Source organism: Colletotrichum destructivum, chromosome 4 (genome assembly GCF_034447905.1).
Source record: "Colletotrichum destructivum chromosome 4, complete sequence".
Lineage (NCBI taxonomy): Eukaryota > Fungi > Ascomycota > Sordariomycetes > Glomerellales > Glomerellaceae > Colletotrichum > Colletotrichum destructivum.
In genome coordinates, this window is record NC_085899.1 from 3,190,808 (window position 1) to 3,205,939 (window position 15,132).

At 55.1% G+C, this 15,132-nt stretch overlaps 3 protein-coding genes across 3 annotated transcripts; 2 read left to right on the forward strand and 1 right to left on the reverse strand.

Annotated features, from left to right (window-relative positions):
* Positions 1-3,022: 3,022 nt before the first annotated feature.
* CDEST_06889 (Putative Zinc finger C2H2-type) lies at positions 3,023-9,377 on the forward strand. Its single transcript, XM_062923048.1, has 5 exons — positions 3,023-6,203; positions 6,329-6,965; positions 7,065-7,256; positions 7,315-7,394; positions 7,463-9,377. The coding sequence occupies exons 2-5, from the start codon at positions 6,891-6,893 to the stop codon at positions 8,427-8,429; spliced, it is 1,314 nt and encodes a 437-aa protein (XP_062779099.1). The 5' UTR covers positions 3,023-6,203; positions 6,329-6,890; the 3' UTR covers positions 8,430-9,377.
* Position 9,378: 1 nt separating this feature from the next.
* On the reverse strand, positions 9,379-11,268 carry CDEST_06890 (uncharacterized protein). Its single transcript, XM_062923049.1, has one exon. It carries the CDS (start codon positions 10,616-10,618, stop codon positions 10,307-10,309), a length of 312 nt encoding a protein of 103 aa, XP_062779100.1. The 5' UTR covers positions 10,619-11,268; the 3' UTR covers positions 9,379-10,306.
* Positions 11,269-11,600: 332 nt separating this feature from the next.
* CDEST_06891 (Putative peptidase M41, AAA+ ATPase domain, ATPase, AAA-type, core, AAA ATPase, AAA+ lid) lies at positions 11,601-14,876 on the forward strand. The gene is made up of 2 exons (XM_062923050.1): positions 11,601-13,746; positions 13,800-14,876. Exons 1-2 carry the CDS (start codon positions 11,917-11,919, stop codon positions 14,277-14,279), a joined length of 2,310 nt encoding a protein of 769 aa, XP_062779101.1. The 5' UTR covers positions 11,601-11,916; the 3' UTR covers positions 14,280-14,876.
* The last annotated feature ends 256 nt before the right edge of the window (positions 14,877-15,132 follow it).

The following is a 15,132-nucleotide window of genomic DNA, read 5'->3' on the forward strand; positions in this document are numbered from 1 at the left end:
AGAGTGATGGAAGAGATGTGTGTGCCCCAGAAGCAGTCGGCTCGGACATGGTGCCAGGGGAGGGGGAACCCCCAGTGGCCACGGGGGGGCCTGTACTGCTGTAGTAGGCCTTGCATCCCCTTTTTTTTTCCCTCTCTTCCTTTTTCTTTTCTTTTTTCTTCTTCTTTTTTTCTCTCTTGCCTTCGGCTGCGGATGCTCTCCCACCCCCTGCTGGCGTTCTCCCCTTGGCAGGAGAGACCATGTCTTGCTCGATCGGGCCCCTGTCCCTGAAGGTGATGGCTTTTACTAGTAATGACCCTGCAGACAGCAGGCTCTGGTTGTTTTGGGCCTCTCTAGCCGTAGCGTACGGAGCACGGAGAAAGCTCTGTTGCCTGTATCCGCACTAGCTAGCTCGTGAAGAGAGCGTTTCTCTCTCCCCTTCTCGTCAGTGTCCGAACAGCGAGCGGACTACCTTACGTATGCCGTGGGCAGAATGATCGGGTTCGGGCAAGGTCAGGAGCAGGGAAGAGGGAGTCGGACTTGGCTCCGAGGCTGGGGAACAGCAGACCTTCTCGCTGATCTCTCTATCCATCTCTCTCGTCTCCTTTGCCGGGTTTTGGTTTCTCTCGAGCAATAGCAACAGCAAGCAACAGCCAGAGATTTGAAGCCGGCACAATGGTTTCTGCTTGGCTGGACAACCCGACAACTCGACAACCCCCCTTTGATTTACTCTCCGGTTCTCCTTTCGGATGAAGGATGGAGGAGATTGGCAATGCTTCTTGCCCTTCTCGGACTCGATTGAGGAGGGGAGGGGAGGGGAGAGGAGGGGAAACGGTCAAAGTTAGTTAGTTGACGGCCGACTCTTTCGGTATGCAATTTCACTTTCTCCCACATTTGGTGCGTTCCAATGCGCCGATGTCTATCAAGTTCTTGTCGGGCTTAACTTCGTTTTGAGGGCGAGGGAGTAGTGCATGAGTGAGTGAGTGAAAGTACTACTTTAAGAAAGTGAGAGATGCGCGGCGTTGCTGCCAATGGGAAACGACGAGTCATTGTGGATTCGATGGTGGATCAGCGAGAGAATAAGATGGGTACGTACTGCATGCGGCCCTTGATCCTGTCGAGTAGGTACGTATCCTTTCTATCTCCCCCCTTCCTCCCCCCCCCCTCTCTCCCTTTCCGCCCCTGGCCCCTGGATTCGGGACCCGCTGTTGTAGGTGGGTGTCCTGATGTACCTTTTGGACGTTGCTCACTGTACGTACCGTACCCTGTACTGTCTTGCCCAGTCGCCTACCCTTGAGAAGGGGGGGAGGGGAGGGGATGGGAGGGGGAGGCCTGGCCCTGTCGAGCAGCCGAGGGGGGAACTGACAGGACAGGACGTTACAGGAGAGGCGACGCACGCCGCGAGGGACGGATGGAGAAGTCAGAAGTGAGTTATCAGTTTCGGCCCCCATTCGGCGCAAGTCGAACGAAGATGACGGCCTTGGACAGTGAGTGTAAGCATGAGGGCAAGTGCTAGTGCCAATTGCACCTGTAACAACATCTGCTGATACTCACTCGCCGGTGGACGACTCAAAGGGCCATCGATCGAATGTAAAATCTGGTGGGAGATGTACTTACTTCGGCGGTAAGTGTAGTCCCCGAGTGCGGCGAACCAACCTCACACACACGCAACCTACATTCAATCTTGCTCTCATGTTCTACCAGACAGCCACGTCGTTCGATTAGTGCAAATGGCTGTTTTTTTTCCCCCTCCTGCTCCCGCGTGCATCTCCCCCGACGAACGGTGACCGGGGAACCACAACGGCGGACTGCATACATGACTGACGGATGGGCCGGACGACGGGGCTACTTCGTACTGTTGAAGACTCGTTCTGGTCTGGGTGTATCTTAGCAACGCGATACAAACACCACCCGACCCTGCTGCTTACTCGTCACCACTTACACCGTCGCTTCGCCTGCTTGGACCGGCCGGCTGGCTGGCCGTTGCCATTGTGATGTCTGTCCCTTTGCCGTCGCGCCCGAGATAGTCTAGCTCTTGGCTGGATCAAAGGGCGCCGGCCGTCTCCCTTTTGGTGGCCTCCTTGCTCCCACCATCTCGCCGTTGCTGTTTCTGCTGGTGCTGCTGGTTGGTGGTGGTGGTGCTGCTCCTCCACATCAGCAGAACTGCGACGACTAGTGCTCCCTCCCATCCCCCACCAATGCCACTAACTACTTACCTTACCTAGGTATCTCGGCATCAACAAAACACACCAAGACTAACATACTGATATCGACATCAACAACAATAACAACAACAACCTCAAACAAACAAAGAAGAGGAAAACTTGAAAGAAACCCCCCAAAACAGGACCGGTGGCTTCAGAGTTCCTCGCGCGACGAACCCAACCCGCTGGCTGCCCGCGCAACGGTAACGGTAACCGGTAACCGCAGCAGCCTCAACCGCCCCATCTATTACACCATAAACCGTAACTGCACGTCTCTCTCGCTCGCACTCTCACCCTTACCCTCACTCTCAGTTTCTCTCCTCTCTCAACACCCCCTGCTGCTATCGTCGTCGTCTTTTCCAACAATCCCATCACACTCGTTTTCTGGTTTTTGTGTGGTTTTGGCGGCGCTACGACTCTGCCTCTGCACTGCACCTGCAACGGTCCTTCCTGCCAGGGGCATTTCGGTCGGCCCGTCTTTCTCTCTCTCCCCATCGTTCTTGTGGTTCCTGCACTCAGCCATCACATAACACAATAACGCCCGCCGGTAGCCTTCAGACCTGTCTCCCATCCATCCCCATCGTCTGTGTGCATCGCATCTACACATACACCTGCGCACCACACCACACCACGCCACACCACACCAAACCACACCACCACCACCGCACGACAGGCAACCTTACTTCTCTATCCCCCCTCTTCCCACACGACAACCTTGTTCGGAATCTTGAACCCGGCCCTGGCTGGAGCCTCTTCTTGTGAGATCTCGGCCCCCTCCGCGATTTTATTCCACCTTAGTTTCCACAAGCCCTTTTTTTTTTTTTTACACGTACTGCCTGGTATCTTGACCTCTCTGTATTCTGTGTGTGCGCGCGCGCGTGTGTGTAAGGGTGTGGGCGTACTACTCTTCTCTTCACGAGGGGCCATCCCCGACTTGTCCATTCCCAAAAGGCTGCGTTGCGGCGTTTACCAAATAGTCGTGTACGAATACGCTGTTGTCTGTTATACCCTACATGCACCACGGCCTGGCATTAGCAGCAGAAGCAGCAAGAAACGTCGTGGAAAAAGAAACGCTCCTCACATCTCATCTTCAACGCCGCTCGTCCTTGCCTCACAGACACGCTCCCTAACCGTCACATTCAGCCCTGCTCGTTCTCCATCCAAACCAGCACATCCTTTCTCTCTCTCTCTCTCTCTCTCTCTCTCTCTCTCTCTCTCTCTCTCTCTCTCTCTCTCTCTCTCTCTCTCTCTCTCTCTCTCTCTCTCTCTCTCTCTCTCTCTCTCTCGCTCGCTCGCTCGCTTTCCATCTCTCATCCTTCGAAACTAGTCACCAACAGCAGCGCTCTTGCTTGTTTTTTCCGATTAGTCTCTTGTCTTTTTTGATCAGATCTCTGTTCCTTATTGCAACGTAAAGCAAACTCATCATCAACCCCCTCCCCTCCCAGGCATAAGCACACACTCGCACATACGAGAAAGGAGACAGAAGCCCTTGCTACCCGGCTTTTCAGAACCCGTCATCATTTTCTCTGCTGCATCTTTCGACTCGTCACATCGGGACCTTGCTTTTCTTCCGGTTGCCTGTCTTCTGAACTTTACCTTTCCCTCTCTCTTTCTCTTTCTTTCTCTTACTGCGTGAAGGGGGTGCTATTGGTCGACAGACATCACTCAAGGCTCGTCTTCCGTTCTCCCCGCCTCCTCCCTAATACGGAGCGTCCTGTCCCTGCTCTGCTCGGGTGCGTGGTTCGTGCGTGCGTCTTGCTTCCCCAACGTGCCAGCATACGACGAGCGGCCAGCCAGCAGTCACAGAGAGGCATTCGACCTGCGGGTGAGTGTTTGTGCGCTTGCAGCTTCTCTCACTCCAGTCCCTTGCCCTCTCCCCCTCATTTCCAGCTTGAAATCTGGTTCGCCCAATACAAGGCCGGTAACGACAACGGCCTGTCGTTCCCGATATCAACTCCATCCATTGACAGCTCCCACACTCGCCTTCACACTCAAGCTCCCACTTGCACTCCCAAAACATACAACATATATATTTATATCGAGGCTACTCCGTTTCGAACGCCCGGCGACCTGACGCACAGAACTGCTACACTACCTCACACCCCCGTCCTAAAGATCGCCACGCCCACCGGTCCATCCACCATCTAGGCCTGGCGTGTAGTGTAGTCTCTGCCCTCGGTTGACCTAATCAATTTCCGTAGCAAAATCCAGGCCTGCCCTTACCTGGCCTGCCAGCGCTCGAGCGTTTTCCACACCAGGGCCGCCGCCGAACGAGGACGACCGACGGTTACGGTTACGGTACATGCCAAAAGTCACTCGACAGACTAGTAAGCAATACCTTTCTCTATCTGTCTTCGTGTCCGTCCGTCTGCTTGCCTGTGTCCGTCGTTTACTCTCCCCTTTCGCGGGCTACACGTTTGCTCTTCTCTCCCGCTACCCATACCTCCTTACCTCGCTCTCTATCTCTCTCTCCCCCTCTCACACAACACACACACTCTCTTTCACTCACTCACTCTCTCTCCCTCCCACTATCCCTCCTACATATGACCCGTCTGCGCCATTGAAAATAAGAAAGGGCCCCAGCCTGTACTACCCAAGGTACCCAAGGTAGCAACTCACTCCACGCCTCCACAGCTCTCCCCTTACCCCCCTGTCCATATACCCATCCCCTGCTTCCAGGGGCCCCTGGGAAAGCTACATACCCGCTCCAGCAGAGTGAAAAGCACCACTTCTTTTCGAATACAATGCTTATTGCTTGCTGATAATATATTACCTTCAAGACGCCTCATGTTCCTCCCCCTCATATAGCAACGCCTCCACGTTAAACCAACCCAATTGGACTGGTCTGCGGTCGTCTGCTTTCCCTCGCTACCTCGCACTACTCTTTCTCACACTCTCTCTGTCTCCTGTAGTATAACACAACCCACACCACACGACACACAAACCACGCACGCAACTGCAGCTCGTCTCAACCTTCTCTCCCCTTGTTTCGTTTCCTCGGCCAACACTTGTGTTGCTTGCGTTTGGTCTCGTCTTGTCCCGGGCATATCCTCCTCGCTCTCGTTTGTCCTCTGGATAACTCGATTTTTGGCTGCACCGTCGTCATTGTCGTTGTCGTCGTCGTCGTCGTCGTCATCGCACATAAAAACCAATACACTTGAGAAATAACAACAACGAAACGTCTTCTCCGTCACGACGCGCTACTCGACCCTCACCGATCCCACACACACACACACACACACACTCTCTCTCTCTCTCTGTCTCTCTCTCTGTCTCCAAGGTTTCTCCATCTTCGGCTCACCGTCATCAACGCTGGCAACATCCTAGTATCGCCCGAAGTAGCCTTCCTCATCACGAGAATAGGACTAGAGCCTCAGACGTCCTTCCTGGTCTTCCTTCGGCCCCCCACTTGGGTGATTCTCGCGGTCCGTCTGTCTAGAGCGTCTTCTCAGTGGATCCCTCTCTTCACCTTCAGAAACCACCTGGAGCTCCGTGCACAGCTGCTTTCTGCGCGAGTCGTCGAAGAGAACGAGACGAGTAGACAAGAAAAGAACAGGAGCAAGGAAGCTACCGGTAGAAGAATCGAGTTTGTTTCCTTGTCATCGAGACACACCCCCCTCGACCAGAGGTACACACACCAAAGAAAGACGACGCCAGTCTCTCCATCCTTCCCACCCCCAAAGATCCGCTTGGTCTCCCGTACCTGAGCGCTCAGAGGTTCGACGATCGCATTGTTCCTGGTAGACCCCCCATTATGCTTCTAGTCTCGGAAACTTAACACACGCCGGCCCTCGACACTTGGACTTCGAAACAAAATACACGGCAAGCCAGCCCGAACTTGGTTCACCCTTCTTATCTCATCCGCCGCCCGAAGAAGGGATTGTCCTGCAAGCAACATCAGCACTTCCCACCAGTTTGCGCTCGACCACTCGCAACAGATCCTCCAGTCAGGTGGCCAATCTTCCACGAGAGAGACGGAGAATTTTAGTGCCTGTGCACCCAGGACCCTCTCTCCTCCTGGTACGTCCACGCTTGTGGCTGTCTTAAGAAGGCTACTTCCCACCCGCTATGAACTTCATTCTACTCCCTGGCCCTCATCAGTTCGTCGTACCTTGGGTTATCTTGAGCTGATCGTTTCCTACCAGCTTCATACTCACTTCCGTTGCTCTCCCTCATCCCCTTACCATCCCTCTTCTGCACACACACCATTCTCGCCCTCCTCACATTCACTCACCCACTTTCATCCTAGTCTGCAGCAGCCATAGAGGAGTGTTAGCCTTCCTCGTCACCGCCACCTACGCCTGATTAATACCAACACCCCCAGCAGAGCTCAGGCCCCCTCGACTACTTCTTCTTCTCACTCTCTTCTCCTTCTCTCTTCCATATCATCCTTCCATCTCCCGCTCCCCTTTTCCAACGTTCGACTTGAACGCACCGTCGTCTCCAACGCTTCGAACACTGCTCAACTTCGGCAACCTTGCGCTGGACGCCGCACCGTTCTTGTCTCATATCATCGACCTCCTGTCTATCGGGCCTAATTCTCCACCTCTGCCTGCCCTGTCCTTGCTGTCCCTACTCGTGCTTCCTTGAACGACGAATTCAGGGCAATCTCCTAGTATCCTCCGACGCGGAACTTTAAGTAGTACAGTTACTACACCGGTCTGCTTCTTGGTAATTCCAACAATACACAAAACGACACCCAGAGATATGGAACTCATGGAACTCGTCGAGAACGAGCCTACCGCTCGCCCCTTCCAGTGCGACTGGCAGTCGTGCAACAAGGTGAGCTTTCCGAGCTACGGCGTGTCACTCGACCACGGGCTGCTGCCGCCGCCGCCGCCGCAATCATCTAGGCAGATCTAACGTTGAGATTTCCTGCAGAGCTTCAACAGAAAGTCTGATTTGCAGAGACACTACCGCATCCACACCAACGAGCGCCCCTACTCTTGCACGACGCCCGGCTGTGGCAAGAGCTTCATCCAAAGGAGCGCTCTCACTGTCCACATCCGAACCCATACAGGAGAGAAGCCTCACCAATGCCAGCACATTGGCTGCGGCAAGCGATTCTCTGATGTATGACCGACCCTCTTTTTCTCTTTTGTTGTGCACTGGCACGTACTGATTGCAGCAGTCTTCGAGTCTGGCCAGGCATCGCCGCATCCACACCGGCAAACGCCCGTACAAGTGCGCCCACGATGGATGCCTCAAGAGGTAGATTTCGAGCCCACTAAGGCCCTTCTCGTCCACCGCAAAAAGCTTGATACTGACCAAGCAAACAGCTTCTGCCGCAAGACGACCATGGTCAAGCACCAAAGACGTTCTCACCAAAGGGGGCACGTCGGCGACATGTTGGACGACTGCACCTCGGATTCGGACAGCGGCGAGTCGCCCTCAACCCCGAAGCACGCCAATATGCAATGGCCTCCTCATCCCCAAGGCGTCATGGCCATGAACCACCCCCCCGGAATGGGCCACGCCATGAGCCGAGCCGCGTCTTTCAACGAATACGGCCAGCACATGAACGGATATCAGATGCAGCAGCAGCAGCAACAGCAATACGGCGCGCATCGCCACAGCCTCTCGGGCGGCCCGCACGAATTCCACGGCCAGTCTGTCCACGAGCAGCAGCACTCTGCCGTCATGCTGCAGCGAACGGCCAGCATGCCCCAGCCGCCGTACTTTGTGACGGAGCAGGGCAACCCGGGCGTCGCTACCATGAACACGAACATGTACGCGCAAGTGCCCCGGCAGCAACAGCAGCAGGTCGATATTCCGTACTCTGCACCTGGTATGAACCAGTCCATCCAAAGCAGCCCGAGCAGCTTCTCGGCAGCATCGGGTAGGAGCCCATCCACTCAGGAAGGGTTTTATACTCACCAGCCAACCCAAGCAGCAACGTATGCCCTGCATCACGCCTCCCCCGTCGTCGAGCAGCAACCGGGCATGGTCCCCTACCAGCACCAGCAGATGCAACAGCAGATTCATACCCCGCAGCCGATCCCGACGCAGGCACCGCAGCCTCCTCCCCAGCAGCAGCAGCAGGTCAGCCAGTACGCCTCACCGACGCCCCAGGGGCAGCCCGAGGAGTACTGGAACAGCGTTCCGTACCAGGCGCCGGTCGAGGTCGCCACCATCGGCCAGCTTCCCACCTACGGCTCAAGCGTCTACGATCCCTGGGGAGGCCCCAAGATCGAGTTCGAAGACCCTTCGATGCAGCTGCCTTCGGCACGGATCGAGAACCTATAGAGAGGCCCAACATGAAGAGCCACTCGACCATGGCTCGCGAAAGCGGCCCTTCCACACAGTCCCTCCGATACGTGTGTCTATCCATCAACTCTTCCATCGGTGCCCGGCTTCGGGTCATCGCCTGTACCACCAGCATCAGAAAATCATTGACGGCGATTTGATTTTCATATTCCCCCACGTTTTTTTTTTTGAGAGAAAGAGAAGGAAATACCATACGGGCTCCACAGAACCGAGCTGTCGATTGTGCTGCGAACAGAGGGAGTGCAATTCCCAAACCCGGACGCCTCCCAGAAACACCCCAAAGCCACACCAAGACATCTGTCATTCATTCTTTCCATGTTGGCAGTTGACCCGGGAGAGAGAACAAGAAAAACAGGAGACAACCGGTGCAAACTAAACCCCAAAAGTATACAATCATTGGTGGTAATTTGTCCTTTCATACGCGCGTCTGGGTTTCAAGATTTCGTACCCAGCAACCACACATAACCCACCACACATTATCCGACACATCTTCCACATTGCTGTGTCATCGTCAAATGTGTCAAGAGCTCGTCAAAAAAGAAGAAGGGCCAAATCCCAGCACATCTCGTGCCGTGTGGTCCTCCCCGGGTTCCTAGACCCTGTCGTCGCGATCATCCTCGACTTTTGCTTCGAGGCTCCCTGCCTTCAGGCACTTTTTTTTTTCTTTGTCCAGCACATATGATTACCCCCGCTTGAGGTCGAATATGCGCGTTGTTCTCGTTCTATTTTTCAGGAACGTACTATCCGGGAATGCCCACCCTCGTCCTTTTTCGAAGTTAATATTGTCCTTGTCCTCGCTCATCGGTCTGGATGTACTGCTCGTGGAACACTGTGCTTTCCTGGGAGCTTGGCTCGGCATCGACGGCGGTTTTGCTGATTTACCTAATATTCTCTTTTTTCGTATTTTACTCGCTCTTTTCCTACCTTTTATCATGACGAGCACAGGTGCCTTGAGTGTCGACCATGTCGGCACAGGGAACCTTACTCGCTGACACGATGCAACGAAAGCATAACAATCAGAGCTGGGCGGGCCGATGGGGAGCAGGGACGGGAAGAAAGGGGGATCATTTAACGATATCCCAACACTGATGGCTCCTTTTACGACCTTGGGAGGAGGGAAAGAGACGAAGGTGGCGAGAGGCGATAATGAGAGCGGTGAAAGGAACGGAACAGGAGCAAAAAGGGACCGTCAGCGACACGATGCCTGATATACGATAGGCTCGGTCGTGGATTTGTTTTGGGAGATGGAAGGGGCAAGCAGCTCATGTCTGTTTTTTCTTTTCTTTTTTCAGTATTGTTTCCCCCCCGCCATTGCCTCGCGGCGTTGGAGAAAGCCAAACAATACTTCCGTGTAACAACAGTACGATGTCGACGATTTCTCTGTCAGGAGGCGGCGTATTCCCCTAGACCGGTGTATTCCTCGGTACGGCGGATGATGATGGAGCAATAGCCAAAAAGGGAGGTAGGTGAGGAAAACAGAGGGCGAGAAAGATAGTGTGAGCGGAAGACAGAAAGGGTCCGCTGTGTATATGTAATTTTAGTGTCCCTTTTTGTCTGTATTATGCGCGGGATTTCTGCAATGGCTTATGGGATAACAGTTGGAGGGGGGATAGTTTAGGAAACCGATACCTTGTCAGTCAGAAAGGAAAATAAAGAAACTTTTTGTTAAAGATTTAAAGTCAAGGCTGAGACCAGCAACTGGGGAACTACCCAAGTTTGGGGAGAGCGAGGATAACGAATGGAACAGTGTGAGGTTCCATCAGTCCTAATGGACATGGATACCGGCTAAGACGCGGCGCGTGACGAGGAGCTGGATTTCAGCATGGGTGGCGATGAGTCGTCGGTTTGGCTGTCGATCATAGCCAAGTCTGTTTTGTAGCGTAAGCATTTGGGTTCTGCTTAATGTACGCATGGTCTGTTTGTTTCCGGCAAAGAAATGTAGGGTTTCGTGGGTGGTCGAATGAAGTTGGTGGTTGTTGTTCGCGATACCTGCATGAATTTGGCGATAGGCAAGGAATACGGGTATGGATGTTCGGGACGGCTGTATACGGTAACGCGGTGACTTGCCGCTTTCCGGTGGTCATTGTTGCCTTCAAGCTAATCGTAGAGGTTAAGCGTGTCTCGGCTGGCCCATTTGTCGACCTGTGCTGCTCACGATCTGAAGGCATCGGGGGGGGGGCCGCCGAAGTGGTGACGATGGCAGGAGAGTAGGTCAGAGGTTCGTTGTTCGCTTACGGGAACGGATGAGCCTCTCGGGCATTCAAACGTCACGAGACTTGTCGTCTAGAGGGGCTTGCGGTGAGTTTAGAGCCGGTCCTGTGAGCGTTGAAGGCCGACATTGATGTGAGTGACACGGTGGATGAGATATTTGATGGAACAGGAGGTTGAAGAATAGACTTATGCGAGGGCGTGAGAGAGAGAGAGAGAGAGAGAGAGAGAGAGAGAGAGAGAGAGAGAGAGAGAGAAAGAGAGAAAGAGAGAAAGAGAGAGAGAATAAGGCAAATGGCTGAGAGAGGGGAGGGAGCGTTGGGAACAACGTCTTCGACGCGGGCGGGTAATTAAACTGAGAGGACCCAAGTGATTTGGGTCTGTCTGAAAGCGGAGGAATGCAGCCATTTCATTCCCCTCGTCCCTTTGGTGATGCTGCAAGAGGTGTGCAGACAGGTGGAGTGGCGGATGCAATTTTGTGATTGGTTGGAATTATGGCCAATCAGACACCTCACTAACGACATCTTCGGGATATTGCCTGCGGACGTGAGAAGACTCTAGGTAAGAACTGACCAAAAGCGGAAAGCCGAAACAGAGACTGAACAGACAATTGGATTTCCAACCCGTTTTGTCCATCTTGGGTCACTCCCGTGAGCGGTTCGTCAAAACCTCGAAATGAGACTTAATCTGGGCTGACGAAAGAATATCAGCCAATGGGATGAGGCCAGACGGACACCCCCTTGTCGACAGGCCCCTGTCGTCATTCGCCGGATCGGTCTTTCCTTACAGCCGGGGGGATATTCTAGAATCAAGCTGGGCAGCGCTGGACACGTACCTTTGCCTGTCACGTGATTCCGTGCAGCGCTGCTCCTGTCTCCTTCCCGGTCGCGGCCCATTCGGAGCAGGGAAAAACTCGGAAGGCAGCACCACCTGTCGTGGGCATTTGAGTTAACGTCAACTAGCGCATTTTGCCTCAACGTAAGCCAGATCCACCCGTCGCCCCGGTTCGCCGCCTCCCAACAAGAAGACGACGAGCATCCGCCCGTGGACCATGACATCTTCATCCAAACCACAATCACGACGTCGACAGTAGCTGAAGAAGCCTCTTCTTCTTTTCTTTCGGAAGGGGATTCCCCTACACGAACTTTGTTCCCCCCCCTTCTCCCGCAATCTAATACATACAGCACCAGCCAACGGTCGAAGAAGAAGCGTCCACTCTAACGACACGCGCCCCTCGTCCGGCCACCCCAAAGGCAACATGGCCTTACGCCCGGCAGCGCTGGCGCTGAGCGCGACCAGCCCACTCCTCCGGCGGGCGGTAATGCAGCCCGCGACGATGCAATCCGTCTTCCGGCTTGCCTCTGCATCCGCCTTGTCTGCTCGCCCCGTAGCCGTCCCCTTCGCGAGAGCTCCCGGTCTGGGACTTGCGCTCCTCCAGCAACGCCAACAACGCCTCTTCGGAACGAACCACCCCATCTCGCGCAACCTCCTCGCCAGCCGTGAAGCAGCCGCGAACAGGAATCCCGGCAGCGCCACCGCCCAGAACGCCTTTTACCAGCTTCTCCTCAAGGCCAACATGCCTGCCATCGTCATCGAGCGCTACAACTCTGGTCGGTTCGCGAGGAACGAGGCTGTGGATCAGGCATACGCCCAGGCACTCGGCATGCAGAGGACCGCCGCTGTCGGAGGTCTCGGGGGGCACGACCATCTGCCCTCCGCCTTTGGCAATGTCGGCGCTGTTCCCGGTCAGGAACCAAGCCAGCAGGCTCCCGGCAACCTGTCCCAGGCGCAGCTACAGGCTGTCGGCCAGGCGCTCGCCGCGAGATCGCGCGACTCCAACATGGCCACCGCCAAGGTGCAGGGCAGCGGTCAGACCGGTCCGCTCCATGTTATTGTCGATGAGTCGTTCGGTGGCATCGTCTTCCGCTGGGTCAAGTTTCTCCTCTGGTTCTGCCTCTTCACCTATTTTAGCTTGGTTGCCGTCACGATGCTGGTCGAGGGTCTCAACCTCTTCAAGCGACCCGGCGGCAAGGTCGACAGCGAGGCCAAGGCCGAGAACCAGACCACCCGCTTTGCCGACGTTCACGGCGCCGACGAGGCCAAAGACGAACTCCAGGAGCTGGTCGATTTCCTGCGCAACCCCGAAAAGTTCTCCACGCTCGGCGGAAAGCTCCCCAAGGGTATTCTCATGGTCGGACCCCCCGGTACCGGTAAAACTCTGTTGGCCCGCGCCGTCGCAGGCGAGGCCGGCGTCCCGTTCTTCTACATGTCCGGCAGCGAGTTCGACGAGGTCTACGTCGGTGTCGGTGCCAAGCGTGTCCGCGATCTCTTTGCGTCGGCCAAGTCCAAGTCTCCCGCCATCATCTTCATTGACGAGCTTGACGCCATTGGCGGACGTCGCAATACCAGGGATGCCGCTTACCACAAGCAGACGCTGAACCAGCTGCTGACGGAACTCGACGGTTTCGAGCAGAACAGTGGCGTTGTCATCATCGCTGCGACCAACTTTCCCGAACTTCTCGACAAGGCCTTGACCCGACCCGGACGTTTCGACCGCCACGTCACGGTCCCTCTGCCCGACGTCCGCGGCCGCATCGCAATCCTCAAGTACCACGCCAAGAAGATCAAGGCTGCCCCCGGAATCAACTTCGAGGCCATCGCCTCCAGCACCGGCGGCCTTTCCGGTGCCGAGCTCGAGAACATTGTCAACCAGGCTGCCGTCCGAGCCAGTAGGCTCAAGGCCGCCGCCGTCAGCATGACGGATTTCGAGTGGGCCAAGGACAAGGTCATCATGGGAGCCGAGCGCAAGAGCATGGTCATTGGCGAGAAGGAGAAGGAGATGACGGCCTACCACGAGGCCGGCCACGCCCTTGTGTCATTCTACCACGAGAGCGGCCCTAACAAGCTCTACAAGGTCACCATTCTACCTCGTGGCCAGAGTCTGGGACACACGGCCCATCTCCCCGAGATGGATAAGTATTCTTACACGACCAGGGATATGAAGAGTCTCATTGAGACTTCGCTTGGTGGAAAGCTTGCTGAGGAGCTGGTCTACGGCACCGACAAAGTGACAACGGGTGTCTCGAGTGTAAGTTGACCCTGTTGTCTGCGGATTGTTTTCACATTTCTAACATTGCCCAGGACCTCAAAAACGCTACCAACCTGGCCTACCAGATGGTTGCTCTTTACGGCATGTCGGCCAGACTTGGCCCCGTGGAGTATGGCGAGCGTTACGACCAGCTCAGCGGAGAGACCAAGGCCATCATCGAGTCGGAGGTGCAGCGTACTCTGACCGAGTCTTATGAGAAGGTGCGCGTGCTGCTCACGGAGAAGCGCAAGGAGCTTGACCTCCTGGCCAAGGCTCTTGTCGAGTACGAGACCCTAGACAAGAACGAGGTGGAGAAGGTCATCCGCGGCGAGAAGCTCGTCGGTCGTACGCCCATGCCCAAGGGCCCGATGAAGGTACCTGCCAGTGCGGCCGCCAATATCGGCCAGACGATACCGCCTCCGTTCCCTTCGCCTCCCGGACCCAACGGAGGCTCTGCGGCGCCGCCGCCTCCTTCGCCGCCACCGCCTGCCTCGACGGAAGGCATAGTTCCTGGACCAAACCAGAAGTCATGATCTGGAGCCGCCCTGGGTGACATGGACAAGAAACCACCTCATACACATATTCCCTTTATCAGCAGCATGCAGGAGTGCGAGAGCCGAGTCGCGGCCCGGGTAGAGATTCACTCTCATACGTCTTGTATCATTTCATCGGTACAGCATGGCAGGCGTTTTCAGCGGTTCGAGGAAGGTGCAAATTTTCATCTGCTTTGGACAAAAGTAGGGCAGGCTTAGGCGGAGCAGGTTCAGTCAGGTTCAGGTGCGAGTTCTGGGCGACACTCCTTGGGCCAATCCAACAAATCAAGTAGAAGGGTTCAACAGACGACTACCCGCACACAACACTCTCCCCTCACCTAATTCAGGGGCTTTGAGACGCCCTGCGAATAGGGCGTTGACACTTGGCATATATTGGCTGGCTGTTGAGTATCTCGGTATGGAGGGTTTTTGGATACCTACGAAAGGCGAGAACCCGGACACAGCGGGCGATAGCGCTCGGTTCCCTCAGCGAGTTGACAGCGCCTGGACTCGACGACGAGTCGAAGTTAAACTCGAATGAGTGTATTATTTCGTTTGTAGGAATAAGTTACTGATGCATGCGCGCCCGTTTGTTATGTCGTGCAGTAAAGAAAGTCCTTGAAGCGGTTTGAGGGAGGGTGTCATCATGGTGAAGAACCAGTACTGAACCGAGAAAAGCATGCAAAATCGAATGAGGCTATTGAAGACGCCTAGGCATATTATGAGTAGTCCAATACGACCCATCGGTGAGCCCACCAGCTGGAAGTCGACAGTAGGCTGTTCTATATGGTTAATCCACCTACTTACCCTTCGTCGCTGTAGGAGGAGAGAGAAGAGAAGGAGAAGTGCTCGA

Bases quoted from the DNA above. Each gene is read 5' to 3' on its own strand.
- CDEST_06889 (XM_062923048.1), top strand. From the start codon at position 6,891: ATGGAACTCATGGAACTCGTCGAGAACGAGCCTACCGCTCGCCCCTTC. The intron at 7,257-7,314 runs GTATGACCGACC...TGATTGCAGCAG, and splicing joins GCGGCAAGCGATTCTCTGAT to TCTTCGAGTCTGGCCAGGCA. The intron at 7,395-7,462 runs GTAGATTTCGAG...CCAAGCAAACAG, and splicing joins CACGATGGATGCCTCAAGAG to CTTCTGCCGCAAGACGACCA.
- CDEST_06890 (XM_062923049.1), bottom strand. From the start codon at position 10,618: ATGCCTTCAGATCGTGAGCAGCACAGGTCGACAAATGGGCCAGCCGAG.
- CDEST_06891 (XM_062923050.1), top strand. From the start codon at position 11,917: ATGGCCTTACGCCCGGCAGCGCTGGCGCTGAGCGCGACCAGCCCACTC. The intron at 13,747-13,799 runs GTAAGTTGACCC...AACATTGCCCAG, and splicing joins TGACAACGGGTGTCTCGAGT to GACCTCAAAAACGCTACCAA.